A 15,315-nucleotide genomic window follows, 5' to 3' on the forward strand; every position below is an offset into this window, starting at 1 on the left:
CTTTCCTGACTTGTTGTACCTTCACCTTTCCATTGCAAAGTACAGCACGTATCCTCTCTCAAATGGGTCTTTTATCTTCCTTGCCTTTCTCCTGCCATCCCAGTGAGTACCAAACAATTAACTACAGATGATGCACTTCTGTACTGGCAGTGTAAGTCCTGTCTGTTTTCTGATGTGACAACCTGTCTGTCTAGACATGAAGATCTGTGCCAAGCGTTTTATATCAGTTGTGGCTCTTACTTCATTTGCCTTAATATTTTGGACACTGGCCTGTGAAGCTCCAGAGGCAGGAGGCCTGGATCTGGGAGGAAAGAAGAAAATGAGAATAATGGTAAAGAGGAGAGAAAAAACCCAGCTTCACCAGGAAGAGCCTAAATAACCATTTTCATCTTACCTGGCTGGGCCAAGAAACCAGAACATTTGTGCCATTTGTTTTAAATTCAAGTGGTCCAGAGGCTTGATGATTCAGGAGACAGATACTACCAGGGCAGGTTAAGGTATCAGGGCATTTACTTGACTGATCAGGGACTTGGTCAGATCTTCCAGGTTCTGTCTGGAGCCTGGTCAGGAGCACAAACAGGAGCTTCCTGATCCAAACACTGTAAGAAGCACACAGAGAAAATAAGTAGACTAATAAGTAGACTCTTCTGCTCTTTCACCTCTTTGATCATTAGTCACTGGACTGGGCTCAGAACAGGTCTTTTTTAAAACTTTTTTCCCTCTCCATTCCCAAAGGAGGGTCAAGCCATGTACTCCTCTGCTTTAAGGGCAAGCATCCAAGGCATAGTGATTCACTGATTTCCAGTCAGTGATCTGCCATCTCCTGAGTTAGTGGGAAGTTTTTAAGGTTGCAATCTCACCCAGGCTGGAGACATCTCCCATTTGAAGAATACTGAAAGAACTGGACTTAGGAAGATATACACTGGTAAAAGTCCAAAAACAAATGTGGGCTGTAAGTGCCACAAGGGCAAAAAGTTATGTGTTACAGTGATATGAGGAAATCATACTAGGCTGAGGTAACATTTTAAGAAGAGAAAAAGCAGCTCATGAAAAAGTAGTTTCAGGTAGAGGAAGAGTCACACCAGAGTGCTGAAGGTTCCCATACTTGAGAGATTTAATGCTGTATTAGGCAAACCTGATAGGCAAAGTTAATATGTAAACATTGTTGATTTGACAAGGAAAGGGGCTCAACTGTATAACTTCTTCAATTCCAGGTCAAAAAATTTGCATTACATTAAGTCTTCTACATCCAGAGCAGGCAACATTGTAGTAGTTAAATCAAAGTAATGGTGTTGTGTTTTCCACCTCATCCTGCTTAGCTCAAGAAGTCCTGTGGCCAATGTTTGACTTGGTGGCCTTGGTTTGTCTAGCATGGATTAACCTCATCCTACACTAGGCAGATGCAGAATATCATTATCCTGCTCTCTCTCTGTGTATATACACATTTACTTCAGATAGCAAAGTGAATTGTGGAGTTCTACTCCTCTTCTCAAGTTCCTCAGGTGGTACTGGGATGCAGCTTTTTCTGGGTGGAGGGAATTATTTCCCTTCTCATGTGTTCAGCAAAATTGATGTGGACTACCAGAGTCATTCAGCATCATGCCTGAATCTCATATCCAAGCACTGGTTGGCAATGAGGGATTCCCAGTTTTTCAAGTCATGGAGGTTTTGCCTTTTCAAAGATGTTAATTAAGTCTGCAGCTCTTGAATTTCAGCTGCACTCTGTAAACAACAGCCTGTTCAAAATCGTAAGATGTGCCCTGCCAGCTTTCCTCTTTGCAAGTGGGCTGTTCAAAAAAGGATGAGCACTGCAAAAAAAACTAAATTAAGAGGCATTGAATTACTCAAATCTGAAATCCCATTTCAGCCTGCAACAGACATGAAATCAAGAAGGTTTTTTTGCCATCAGCACTGGCTGTGTGTTGATACAGAGTGACATCCACAAATGGTCCTACTGGCTTCACAACAACTGCTGCTGTTTGCTAAAAAAACTAAGCCAATGCAGAAAATAAACTGAAGATCATTCAGTGATTTTCCCCCTCCCCTGCAGCAGACAAAGGGTACTGTTCACAGCTGTGGCATGTAGATTTGGGTTCCAGTTTCATAGGCATGCTGGCTTACAGACAGGTTGCTGGTAATTGGCAGTTGATACAGGTAACAGGAAGTTTGTCAAGGGCTGAAGTGCTGGATTAGGATCTAGTTATGTTGGTTTAAAAGACATGTCTTTCAGGAGCACCCTTTGCCTTTGTAAGTTCATTTTCCAAGGTTGTTCTGAACTGTGTAAGTTAACAGGTTCCTTCTGCCCCTAAAAGAAATGGGAATGAGAGGCCCATGAAATGGAACATTTTTGCCAGTGAACTTTTGCAGAAGGCCTTGTACTTCCAGGAGGATGAACCTTACATGTAAAGGTTCAGTTTCCAGTTTTGCTCTGTGGTCAAAAGATACCTGAAGGCAAAATCCGAAGGTACAGAGAGAATGTAGAGATCAGTTTCATCCCTTTAGACAAGGACAGTTATCCCTAAACTTGGTGTTTAATTCTCTGTTCAGTAAATATCAGGGGTTTGTTGCAATGTTCTGCTTGTGACTCTGCCATTTTAATACTGGCTGTAACACCACACGATGTTCAGCTCTGAGAGAGCTGATACTAATTACTGTGTTATTTGTGGCTTTTGTATCAACTTGATTTATGGTATCAGTCAAGAAGTAGCAAAATAATCAGTTAAAGTTGAACCATCCCCCACTACACATATGCATCCGTCACCTTTTCCCTTCAAGTGTTTACTATGATTAGGTCTTTCCTGTTTTTCTCTTTAGTTCTGAATACTTGTATACTTTCCTTGTTACTTCTGATGAATGTTTTTTTTCCACTGACATGCCAGTGTGTATGCTGCAGACATAATTTTTATTACATTTCTGTTTTCACTGCAGAAATTGCATGAGTATTTCTCAGGTACAACCCCAAATGCATAGTTAGCAGAGGCTAAAGAAACTGGTTCATAAACCTGCAGCTGTTCTCCCTGTTTATTATGCTGTTACCCTCCTACCCTGAAAAACAAAACACTGCTAAGCCAAATGTAGATTTCTCTAGAAGTCTGTGTCTGCTAGAATTAATTAGCTGGATAGAGAAGGCTATTTTCTTCAGGCATATTTCTGCTGACTTAGGATTTGTGTGTTCAAACCAATGTGATTCTGCATCAGCATCTGCATTCACTCTGTGAATGCCCTGCAGGACCATGCTCAGGGTCTCTCCTGGGGTCGAGAACAGCCTCTGCTTTTAAGCAAAGAGGAAAATGATAGGCCAGGTTTGTGGGTTTCAGCATCTCAGTGTGGGAAAGAGAAGAAACAGAGGAAATCCTTCACTTGAGAAAGTGCATTCAGCACCTTCAGAGCACAAAGCAGAGTCCTGTATGCAAGCACAATGTTTGCTGGGTACTGAGTGCTAATGTAAATGTACACAGTTCCAAACCTCGCCTGCTGCCTCTTCACCTCTTAGATCTCCTTGCTTAACTCCCCTTATTGTCACCTAAAATACAGTATTCTGTCCTACCTAGCAGCTCCTGTGGTTCATATCCCTGCATCTCTTCAGGAGAATTCATATGCTGTTTCTGCCTCTGGTCTTCTCAGAAGCTGCCCTGGCTGCCTTGTCCACAGTCATGTAGTGCCCAGTTAGGTCAAAATCCCACCAAACACACAGACTGGGCTTCTGTTATCAATCTGGCACATCTCCTTCCCCTGCAGTACTGTAAGGTTCTGGTCTGAATTTTGTAGGTCTTGGTAGCAACAGAGTCTAAAAGAGAAGGCCTGTAAGTAGCCTTATTTTCCCCCATCATTCAGGAGTTTCAAGACCCAGCTGGAAGAAGCCATGATCATCATGGCCTGATCACAGCTGGCTCTGCTTTGAGCAGGAGGTTGGGCTGGAGACCTCCCAGAGTCATTTCCAGCCTTTATTATCCTATAAAGCCTGTTGTCTTATTAACTGAAGAATATGGGTCACCTAAATGACAGCAAAATGCTGTCCAAAAGACAGCATCCTTTCAGCTGCTTGTGGTTCCTTCCTCTTCAAAGCAGGGCAGCACTGTTAACATGAGAAGGAAAGTCACTTGGCTTCCTAGCTTATACAAACAGCCCCCCCGCCCCAAAAATCCTCTTACACTCTTGGATGCTTATGGCAGCCATCCACTAGAAGAAAGCTGCAGGACAGACAAGCAGCAAGGCAGGTTTGGCTTTCTGAGTGACAAAATTTCCCATTTGCTTCTGTGATATTTGGGAAAATAGGACTCTAATAAAATCACTGAAACAAAACCCTTGCCCATGCCACAGCAACCCCAGACCGTCTGACCCAATTTTCTTCTTATAGAAACAGTTTAGCAAATCTCAGTCATCTGGTAGCTGCCTGGGCCAATGAAGCAGAAATACTAACAATCTGTTTTATCTGATGCCTTATCTGAATCTGCATTTTCTTTCTTAATTTTCTTCCCTAAAACACTTCAGATATTGCAGTTCTTTATGTAACTGGCCATCTTTCAAAGGCCAGTCCAAAATCTGCTAAGAATTCTGCTAAGGAACAAGGGAATTACAGAATTTCCTTGCCAGGTGTCAAATGGCAATTAAGGCATATCCTTTTTAAACTGGGCTAGGAGAAAAGGACATTCTTTGATATTTAATGGGTTTACACAGGAAGAATGTAAGGTCTTTGTGTATATATATATATATATGTATGTATATATGTGCACATGTGCACTCTGAATGAGTTTATTACTGTTTAAGCCATTATACAACATGTTGCTCAAAACAGATGTGATACTAGTGCATTTATTTTTCAGATGACTCTTTTGTGTGTTGCCGTCAAAAAAATCAGGCACTTCTCCTTACCATTGAGCAATTCTGATTATGTGAAACTCACTAAAAAAGTAAACCATGCAAAGCAGCCTTCAGTTTGCATGATTTAATTTTTTGCATTGCTGGACCATATGTAAAAAGACAGCCCAAAAAGTGGTGAGGACTCTATGTTCAAATTTTTCAGAGAGGTCTGTGGTACCCAAGTGGTTTACTAAAGAATATATACAACAGTTCACATAGAAGCTCTGACCCTGAGTATTTATGTTACCTCAGCAGAGGTGCCTCAACCCTTAGGCCTAGAGAGCACAAATTGGAGTGATATAAATTTAGCAACAGTGTAAAAAGGAACCTCCTGCGGATACCAATGTCTGGTATATGACCCCCCTAGGTAACAGGTATATTCTCATGAATGATCTGTAGTTTTCCTGCAATTTTTTCTTCATTCTGTGTAGAGCCTGGGTGGCTCTCAGTCTATCTGTACAGATTTCAGTGAGGAAAAGGCAATTTGCCTCAATACAATGAGTTTTATGCATTCTTCAGTGCCACACAGAAGTTCCCTGTTTCTAACAGCTTCATCCACGTTTCTAAGTCCTGGTAGCACTGTCTCCATCTTTTTCCTCTTCAGCAAGTTGTTGTCGCTAATGAAAAGCATTATCAGTAAGTGCCACAAATCTTTCATCATTATACAATTAAAAAGTGAGGAAAAATTTCCCAGGTGGGTGCCTAAAGTTAGACCCCTGCATCTATATTTAAACACAAGAATTTCATAAGAAACTCAATCTGTCAGATCTGTCAAAGAAGCCATTCCTCCTTCTCTCCTCCCTACATCATCTTCTCCATGCTCTCTGCCTTGTGATTGAGCAAGCATAGTGGAGTCCTGAGCTGATCAAGGCTGGAAAAGAGCAAAAATGTGTCCTTTAATGTGGATCTGTGTCCTGATCCTTCATTTGAAAAGTGGTGGCAGAAAGGCAGGAGCAAGCAGCCATGGGTAAGGAAAGTACTGGGTGATGCTGGTATGTCACATTCAAGGAAATATGGTTCTACAAGCTATGAGCAGCTACAGATGCTACAGATCTTTTGGTAGACAAAGAAAGTTTTAGGTAACTATCCCTGTCCAAATGTATTCATCTTGACTTATTTTTTACATATATATATAGATATAATTTTTTTTTCATTTTCTTTTCAAAAGTGAGAAAACAAAAACTGTGGCACACATAAAGGAGGAGAGTGGGGGCAAGAGGGAATATTCCTGCATCTGAATAAATCATGTCAATTAAAGGAGGTTTGAGTTAAAGTAATGGAGAATCTAAGCTCTATAAAAGTGTGTTCCAAATCATAATCAACTCATCTTAAGGTGTGAGGCTCAGCCACTAGGTCTTGACAAGAGAAATGCGAGTGCTCTGTTTACTGCCTAGCAGAGTAAGTTTATTTCTAAACTGCCTATGTATTTTATTACCCAAAGTCTCTGGGGACCCCAGTGTCATGCAGTAACAGTAGAAAGCACAGATAGCTATCCCAAAGGAGAGTGGGCAAAATATGGGTTCAAGAGAAACTCCTACCACAGCTGGTTGACTGCCATTTTCCAACAACTATTTGCAGTTTCATTGTCTGGAGTATGGAAACATTAGAAGACACTTATTCCTCTAAATACTACTGCATGTTCATAGTTATATTCTTCACTGTGATTTCTAAAATGAAAGTAAAAATTAGAGATGTTAAGGGAATTGGAGTGAAGGAATACTGAAGTATATTTTTAGTTTATCTGTATATGCTTTTGCAGAAGTGGATAAGATAATCACTGTTTTTCCTGTAAATAGATCTGTTTGTTTTACAAATAATTCATGGGCCCTTCATGTGTTAGGAAATCAGTTGTGAATAATACGAGGCAAAGTTGTTCCTGATGACATTTGAAATGCCAGTTAATATCTAGGAAGCTCTATCTCATTGAACTAATTTTTACATTTTATTTTTGTGTGTATGTTCATGTCTGTATGTCTTCCACAGACTGGAACAAGAAATACAGAAATTAGAAAGTGAAGAATCACAAATATCTGCCAAAGAACAAATAATTTTGGAGAAACTAAAGGAGACTGAGAAATCCTTTGACAACTTGCAAAAGGTATTAAAAAAAAAAGAAAAAAGAAAAGACACTTGGGCACAGATTGAAACCAAAGTGTACTCTTAGCTCCATTTGGAAGCAGTAGTTATAACTCATGCACTTAAGGAAAGATTGAGGGCAGTTGCAGAGCACCTAGCTTAAAAAAGTATAAGCAAGACTAGAAAAGACATAGTGGCATCAGATTTATTCTGGTTGGGTTTTTTGGGGTTTTCCCTTCCATCCCAGCTTTTTTTTGAAGAGGGATTTCAGAGGCTGTCTCCCTGTCAGCAGGGAAACCACATGAGGTTTAAGGGAGCTTTCAGCTCCCCTTAAAGATATCATCAGGGTCCTGAGAGTATTTAAAACTTCCCTGCTCTCATTGAAACCCAAGATGGTAGCATTTGCCACAAATGCCACTTCAAAACATTACAGCCTGTAACAAAAAGCAGAGCTCTTCATCTAGTTGAGGGGCACCATGTCCCCCTCCCCCAGTCTATGATGGCACCAAAATCCAAGGAGCAGCAATCACAGATACCCATTCAAAATTTCCAAGGAACCATAAAAGCAAGCCTAACATAAAAATCAAGATGTAAAGCAAATTAAACCTGAACTATTAAAGGCTTAACCAAACATCCTATTTTTTCCCTTCACAGAGTTTCTCCCACCAGGATGGTGGTAAGTGCCTTTTTATTATTGTATAGCTTTGGGTTTTACACGAGTTGTTACTATAGCTTTGTTGCAAAGGTTTAAAGAGTGGGTTTCTTTCTTTCATTGTGTGTTTCTGATTCCTTGCTAGAGTCATTACATTTTTCTTTGGTATTTCTATAATGCAAGCACAAACATCACTGTTGTGGTAAAACAGTATTGCTTTGGCAGAGCTCCACCTCTTATGCTCACACAAAGGGAAAGAGCAGCATGAGTAACTTAAAGCAGACATCCTACAGTTTCTGTGTTATTGACCCCTTTCAGCACAGGATAACTCCTTCTCACCTCTCTGTGGTCAGTCTTCTCTGTTGAATGTGCTCATGCTCTGTTCATAACCAGCTAAATTCTATGAGGACTATCCCTAATACAAAGGAACAACTATTAAAAACAGATTATTTCTCTGATGAACAATGTTCTCCACATGATGATTCTTGCAGAAGGAAAACCTCACTTGGTTGGATGAGGATGTAGTAATCCCTAGCTTATTAACTCAGTGTCATACAAAGTGTGATCTGTACAAAGTGTGAGCTATAAATTTAGGTGTCCAAGTGAATAAATAATATGCATGGTTCCCAGGAAGCTGGAGAGACCCTTGTAGTGCTACCCCAGGATCCTTAGGACCCTGGAATGATGTCATGCTAAAGCATCTGCAGATAAATATGAGCACCAGATATTCATTCTCAGTACATATCTTTAAACTGACAAAATAATGAGGTTCAGACTACCTCCTCCACCTGCTGGCAGCTGTATTGTGAATGTGGATGAGGAACATGTAGGACGATCCCAACATGAAAACAGTGGGATACGATGGAAATTGCTATGTAGTATTTGAGTTGACTTGGAGCTGTCTTTTCCAGGTGATTAATATTACTTACTAAAGAGGGCTTTTTTTAAGTCAAAGACCTAGTTCAGAAATTTTCACTCCTGCTAGCAATATAATCCAAGTTTTTTGTTAAAAGCTATGATAAAAAAAAAAAAATCCCAGATAGTATGTTCCATTGTAACGACTTAGTCTTTCTTCTCTCTGAAGGATTTGAATTTGGCTACCACAAAGTGGTAATTGCAAATATTTTGTACCTATGCAGAGTTACGCCATGGTCATTAGTAAGTTCCTTAAATAGGAGCAGTGTCTGCAGGAATTAGCAACCAAAGTGCTCGGGAGTTTCTATGACTCCTGCAAGGTGCATCCTGCATCTTCATGTGTCTTGTAATAGCAAAGGAACCAAAGCAAGCCCAAGCCAACAATTATGAGGTGGTAGTTTCCCTGAAGGTATGTAGCAATGTAGTATTTCATTAGGTTCAAAAGGAGCCCCCATGCTCTCCAGATTTTACCTGCTGTCAGTGGATCCCTTCCTGACAGACTGAGCCAGCATTAAGGACAGCTTGTAATTTCTGAAAGGTAACAAAGAACTGCAAAAATATGTCAAAGCAAAGAGAGCAATTTGTGCAAGTAAATAGAGCAGGGGGTTACATCTGAGTGAACCAGTCCCTCTTCTCTCTTCTCTTCTCTTCTCTTCTCTTCTCTTCTCTTCTCTTCTCTTCTCTTCTCTCCTCTCGAAAAAGGTAGGAGCCACTAGATAACCCAGGAAGGCTGTGTAAAACACAGACACAAACCAACAATGACCTCTTTGGGCAATTTCTTCAGTTGCTGCCTCATCGTGAAAGACTCCAAAGTCCGTACATCTCATGTTTGTTTGTTCTGTGTCCCTTTATTGTAAATGCAGTGACATTACAAACATTTTTTTAGTCTCACCATTGTGATCCTGTGTATAATTTTGTGGTGACAGAGATTTTGAGTGTGTAGGAAGCACTACTAGAGGATGTTCAGAGCCCAGAGAGGTCCAAGCAAAGGCTATAAGGGAAAAGAAGAAGTGGTGGTGAGCACCAGTGACTGATCAGATGATGCTCTGTGTCCTTCACAGCTTTCATAGAAAAAAAAAAAAATTTAAAAAAAAAAAGCTGTGTTTGGCAGTGAGAATTTCTGAGCTTGAAATCATCCAGGCACAATTAACACAAATTCTACATTTTCCAGGGTACAAACACACTGCCTTCATAAATCACTGAGTAAGAGAAAGTAGAGCAGAAATGCTGAGGCTGGGAGCTGTGGCCCTGTCACCTTCAGTTGTGACTGCCAGCTCTGTAGTGGCTTGCAGCTGACAAGCCCTCCATTAAACAAGGTCTGAGATGATGCTAGGCATTGCATCATTTGTTGGTGCTCAAGTCTGCAGTCAAAACCAAGCATGCTACAGTGCTATGCTGCATGCACATCATGAATAAATGGAAAGCAGAAAGCTCTTGCTCCATGTGTGTATGTTTATTTCTCAATGTATATATAAACTAAAAAGCACATGAAGATCTGATGTAACTCCCTTGTCTTCTGGATTTGCCTTGGAGGTAAATGCATCCTTTGCAATATTTGGCCGTTCATATGCAAACTGTTTGTTACTACTTCAGCCAACACACAGAAGCCAAAATTACAGTAATTGGACACTTTGCACAAGCCTCTGTTTGAATTTTGTATGTATTAGCATTTATTAGGCCAAGAAGTGTTCTAGGAAACCTGGCCCAAATTATTTAGTAACCAGAACATTGTTTAGACTCCTCTTGTTTTCTGTCCTCTGATCTTGACAAGCTGTGCAGCCCAAGAGCAAAACAGACCATTGTGCCCTCAGAGGAGTCAAGTACAGTTCTTTAAAGAGTTCTTTCCCCATGTCCTGTAAAAATTCATCAGCAATTGACTTTCAGTTGTAGGCTTTTGATAACTTTTACATCCAGTCTCCATCTAAATCTGCCACAATTACAGCACCTCTGGCTACCTGAGTAAAAACCATTTATCACCACCATTGGAGTGTGACACGTGAATCAATTTCCTACCCATCTCACACAAGTCTTGGCCGAGAGAATAGTGTGGGAAACAGTGTCAAAAGCTTTGCTGAAGTCTAAATAAACATCATCCACTGCTATCCCCATGTCAATAGAAGATGCTGTTATGTTGTAGAAGGTGATTAGTTTAGTCTGTCACAATTTGTCCTTGGTAAATCCATTATGGCTTTTCCCAATCATCTGCTTCTTTTGGTTTGTAATGGTTTCTAGGAGGACTGATTCTGTCACTTGCCATGGGGACGAAGCACTGTACCTCCAGTTTCCTGGGTCCTCTTTTGGTTCCTTCCTGTGGTATGACATTTTTGCCTCTTCTAGTCATCAGGGACATCCACTGAACTCTGTATCTTTCAAATATTATAGACAGTCTCCTTAAGAAAATGTCAGGCATTTTCTTAACACACTTGGGTGTGGATTTATGTATTTATTGACAAAAAAGGAGAAATCTGCCTTGTTACCATTGTTAGTGACCAGCTTCCCTGCACTACTTAAGCAGTGCTCTTGTGTCTTTCCATCTCCTTACTGCTCACAAATACTGAAGAACCCTTTCTTCTTGACTTTTTTTGCCAACTTTAGTCCTAGGTGATCCTTAGCCTTCCTGACTGCATCTCTGCATCCTCCTAGCAAGGTGCTTGTAGTGCCCAGTGGCTAACTGGATGCCTTTCCACAACCAGTATGTTGCCTTTTCTGCTTTTAATTGCACCTAACATTTCATTGTTAAGGCAGGGAAGTATTTTGTTTAGATTTCTTCCTTTGCCTTTGTAAAGAATAGACCATTCTTGTGCTTTCGCCAGACATTTTCAAATAACTCTCATCATTCATCACAAACTCCTTTGACTTTCTTGGATGCTTCCAATGGAATCTCTTGCACCTAGGCTTTTGGCATATTAAAGTTGTCCCTTCCAAAATTTAAGGTCTTTGTCCTACTACTGGCCTTCATTGTTCTAAGCAGGACCTTAAACTCCACAATGTGTTCTCACTGTATCCAAGGTATCATTGGTTACCAGTGTAATTCAAATAAATCTTCTTGGCTTGCAAGCAGTAAATCTAGCAATGTACTGCTCCTAGTCAGCATGTTCAGTATCTGTAGGAACAAGGAGTCCCTAAGACACTCCACAAACCTGATGGCATGTGCACAGTTTTGGGGTTTTTTCCCAACAAATGTGTGGGTAATTGAAGCCACCCATAAAGACTGAGCTCAGTTGGCCCAAGACTTCACTGAGCAGCCACAGTGAGGTTTTGTTGGCTTCATGATGCTGACAGGGAGGCCAGTACATAACACCCTCCTTAGAGATGACCCCTCTAATCATAATCCTAAGGCATTAGTTAAATAGAACTGGTATGATCTCCACAGCTCTCCTCTATACACACAGATATCTCTGTCACATAAAGTGCAGCTCCACCTCCTCTTCTTTCTTTCTTATCTTTCTGAAAATATTATATCTGTAGCCATCCATTGTGGTTTCCTCATGATGTGAGTTTTCCCACCAAGTTTCTGTGATTCTTCCGGCATCTCTCACACTGGGCACAAAGTTCTAGTTCCTCCTGCTTGATGCCCATATTTTATACATTGGTATACCTGCACTTGAGATGGCTACCCTTAGGCTTCTTGCCTTCAGAAGGGGCTGGGCAGCATTTCTTACTGCTCTGATAGGTGCACTCACCCACCATATTGCTTATAGATGTACAAGTGTCGGCTGTGGATCCTAACCCCCAACTTGTTTAAGGCATGATTCAGTAAGTCAGAGCCAGACTATTCAGCTTCCAGCAAAAGCCTCCATTGATGTTCTTACAAACATAGTGGGAGGGACAAAATCACTGTTCTTCCTGATGCAGTCCCATGCAGCCCCAGAGAGCTTTGTAGGTGGAACAGCCCTGCCCTGGGAGTCAGTATTTGCAGAAGATCTGCCACTAATTTTAGTGGTATGGGACTTTTTAAAGAGAATCTGTCCCTTGGAAAATTAATCCACCTGACATTTGATCACAAGCCTCCATGTAGGAGCTATTCAGAGCAGCTCTGAAGGTTTAGCTTTGTGTGAGCACCCTTGAAGGATCACCTGGCCCCACGTTTTGCCAAGCACTTGTCTATCTGTTAATCTAGAAGAGCACCATACTCCTAAAATTCATTTTGTTGCAAGTAGTAAAAAGACACAGAACTAGTTTTATGTCATCCTTAGATATTGATAACTTATCAAAGATTGAAATGAAGATATTGAGTGCAGTCTGTTTAAATGTTTTTTATGTTCTGTCTTCTCATGTGAACAAAATGCTAATTTGCGTCTCAACCATTCCCTGTAAAATTAACCTCTTCTATCCTTTCAAACGTGCTCGATCAAAGAGACCTTGTTGCCAGTGAGATAAAGGGAAATGAGCATATTTGCTTTGTTTGGAGGCTGGGTGGGGAAGGCAGCAACACAAAACAGGAGCTGGCAGAATCAACCAACCCCAACTTGTAGTCAATTACCTTATTTCTGACATGTGGCACCACCACTAGCTTCAGAAGGAACTATATGAGAATTGCACTGCCCTCCCAGCATTCCCTGCTCATGACAGGGACAGATTGGAGCCCTGAAGGTAATTTTTAAAATATTTTGTTATAATTAACATACAGAGAAGTTTCTAAACTTCTCTGTATGTTAATTATAATAAAATATTAATTCAGTACTAGCACCAATATTAATTCAATACTGGCAGCATCTATAAGCACTGGGATAAAAATAAATATTTGCAAATAATTTTGCCTCCTGCAGTGTCCTTGCATGAGGACTGTACCCAAGCCATGCCTATTGATCCTCATGAACTGCAAAAGAAGTGAGGATGATTACTTAAGCAGTTCAAGTCTGCATTGATTATGACATGTAACACATGTGACACATCTGTCACTCAGTCACTGGAGGAGTGTGTACTGAAACTACTGCTTCAAAAGGACAGTCTGTGGGATGAATAATTATTAAGTTTGTGCTATTTCCAGAACACAAAGTGCCTTCTTTCCCTGGACCAAAAACACAGTCCCCACTTCTTTGTTCTGAGAAATTACTTCAGTTTTCAATAATGGCCTACTCATTTGCTGGTGATATTTCCCAGAGCAACAGCACCAAGCATTGTACCAATTTCTCATTAGAGGCAAGTGACCCTGCAAAAGAAAGCAGCTGTTGCTGGCCAGTACTCAGTCAGCTGTGTGTCTTAAACAATTATTTTTCCTAGGTTCTACTGCTAAAAATACAAAACTTTGAGATACAGTATGCATTGAAATTATAAAAGTCCATTTGCTAAGTCTGCCATTTCTCCCCTGAAATATGAAATAAAATACTATTTGCCTGGACAGGCTTGGGGATTTTTTCCAATTCATCTGATACAAATTGAACTCATTTATATACTAAATTTGTGGGGGTTTTAAATGAATTTGCCCTGTGCTTCTGTGCCTTACTTTTCTGGCACCAGAAAGGAGGAAAGAGGACTCCTTTCCTGAGTTACCTACAGTGGTCCACAAGAGAAATGGAGTTTCATCCTGGGGTCTTATTTTTCTGCATCCAGTAGCAATGGTGGTTACCACTGACTGCTATGGGAGTAAAACCATTTCACTACTATCAGGCCCAATTTTCCTGCCAAAACAAGCTTTGGTATTAGAGGTAACACATTATGTCCTTCCTGAGGACACTACGAGGTGTAGGTATTTTTTCTGGGATGGGTGTTAGCTCATAGGGAATGTGATGAAAGTATCTCCCTTAACTAGGTGCAGTCAAGCAGGTTAAAACAGAACATTTACTTTTCTCTCTCATTTCACCAGTTCCCTTTTATGGTCTGCACTGGTCAACCTCTCTCACCTGCTTATAGCAACAAGAGGCTTCAAGGAAGGGGGATTTTGCCTCCTACCCTGACACATGGACTAGGCAGTACCAAGGGCTTGACAAATCTTACACTGAACTGGCAAAATACCCTTGGAGGAAAAAGAATGGTCTATTTCACACCAAACAGGATTTCATATTTGAACATAAATTTAACTATTTCCATACAGAGTTGAAAACATTTCCAGTTGATAGGAAGTAATGTGGGGTTTTGGTTTTGGGTGTTTTTTTTTGGGTTTTTTTGGTTTTTTTCTTTTTTTTTTTTTTTTTTTTTTTTTTTTTTTTTTTTTTTTTTTTTTTTTTTTTTTTTTTTTTTTTTTTTCCTCCCTCTTTTTTTTTTTTTTTTTTTTTTTTTTTTTTTTTTTTTTTTGTTTTGTTTTGTTTTGTTTTGTTTTGGTCTGCTGCCTGAACTTTAAGACCTTAAGTCAGTTATTTGCACATCTCTCCTCTGAGCTCTGCTCTTAGCTCAGCCACTGAATTCAAGCAGAACAATAAATGCTAGTTTTATTTAACCCAGCCACAAAATATCTCCAAGGAAATACTTTTAAATTTATTAACAACTCTTCTAAAATACACATTTAGCTTGTGATAAGCCATCATAATCTCAAATGTAAAACAAGTCAATCATTTAAGATAGCTTTCTACTAATTCAGGATTTATTAAAGAACGATGGCATTGCAGCACTGGCAGGAGCATAATACTTACTGAAAACTAAAAGCTACCCTATCAATATCTCTGTGAGATTTCATTATTAGCTAAAGTTCAGCTTTAAGAAAAAAAAAAAAAAAAAGCCAAATCCTGATTAATATTGGAAACAACAGGTACAAAATAGCTGGTTTCTTATCCTACTCAGTCAACATCAGCATTTTTAGGCTTTTATATCTCTATTTGAAATGTCATGTATTCTGGGTGATGCATTGGGTTTGTTCCTTACCTTTCCCACCCCCC

The 15,315-nt window shown here is 40.1% G+C and overlaps 1 protein-coding gene across 1 annotated transcript in view; it reads left to right on the forward strand.

The window, feature by feature from the left end:
* PALM2AKAP2 (PALM2 and AKAP2 fusion) overlaps positions 1-15,315 on the forward strand; it is a 267,640-nt gene that overhangs the window by 101,962 nt on the left and 150,363 nt on the right. The window contains exons 4-5 of the mRNA XM_041486284.1: positions 6,844-6,958; positions 7,591-7,612. Of these exons, the coding sequence (XP_041342218.1) occupies positions 6,844-6,958; positions 7,591-7,612 (137 nt within the window). The remainder of the gene's footprint in view (positions 1-6,843; positions 6,959-7,590; positions 7,613-15,315) is intronic.

This window comes from Pyrgilauda ruficollis, unplaced genomic scaffold (genome assembly GCF_017590135.1).
Source record: "Pyrgilauda ruficollis isolate IOZ18807 unplaced genomic scaffold, ASM1759013v1 scaffold75, whole genome shotgun sequence".
Lineage (NCBI taxonomy): Eukaryota > Metazoa > Chordata > Aves > Passeriformes > Passeridae > Pyrgilauda > Pyrgilauda ruficollis.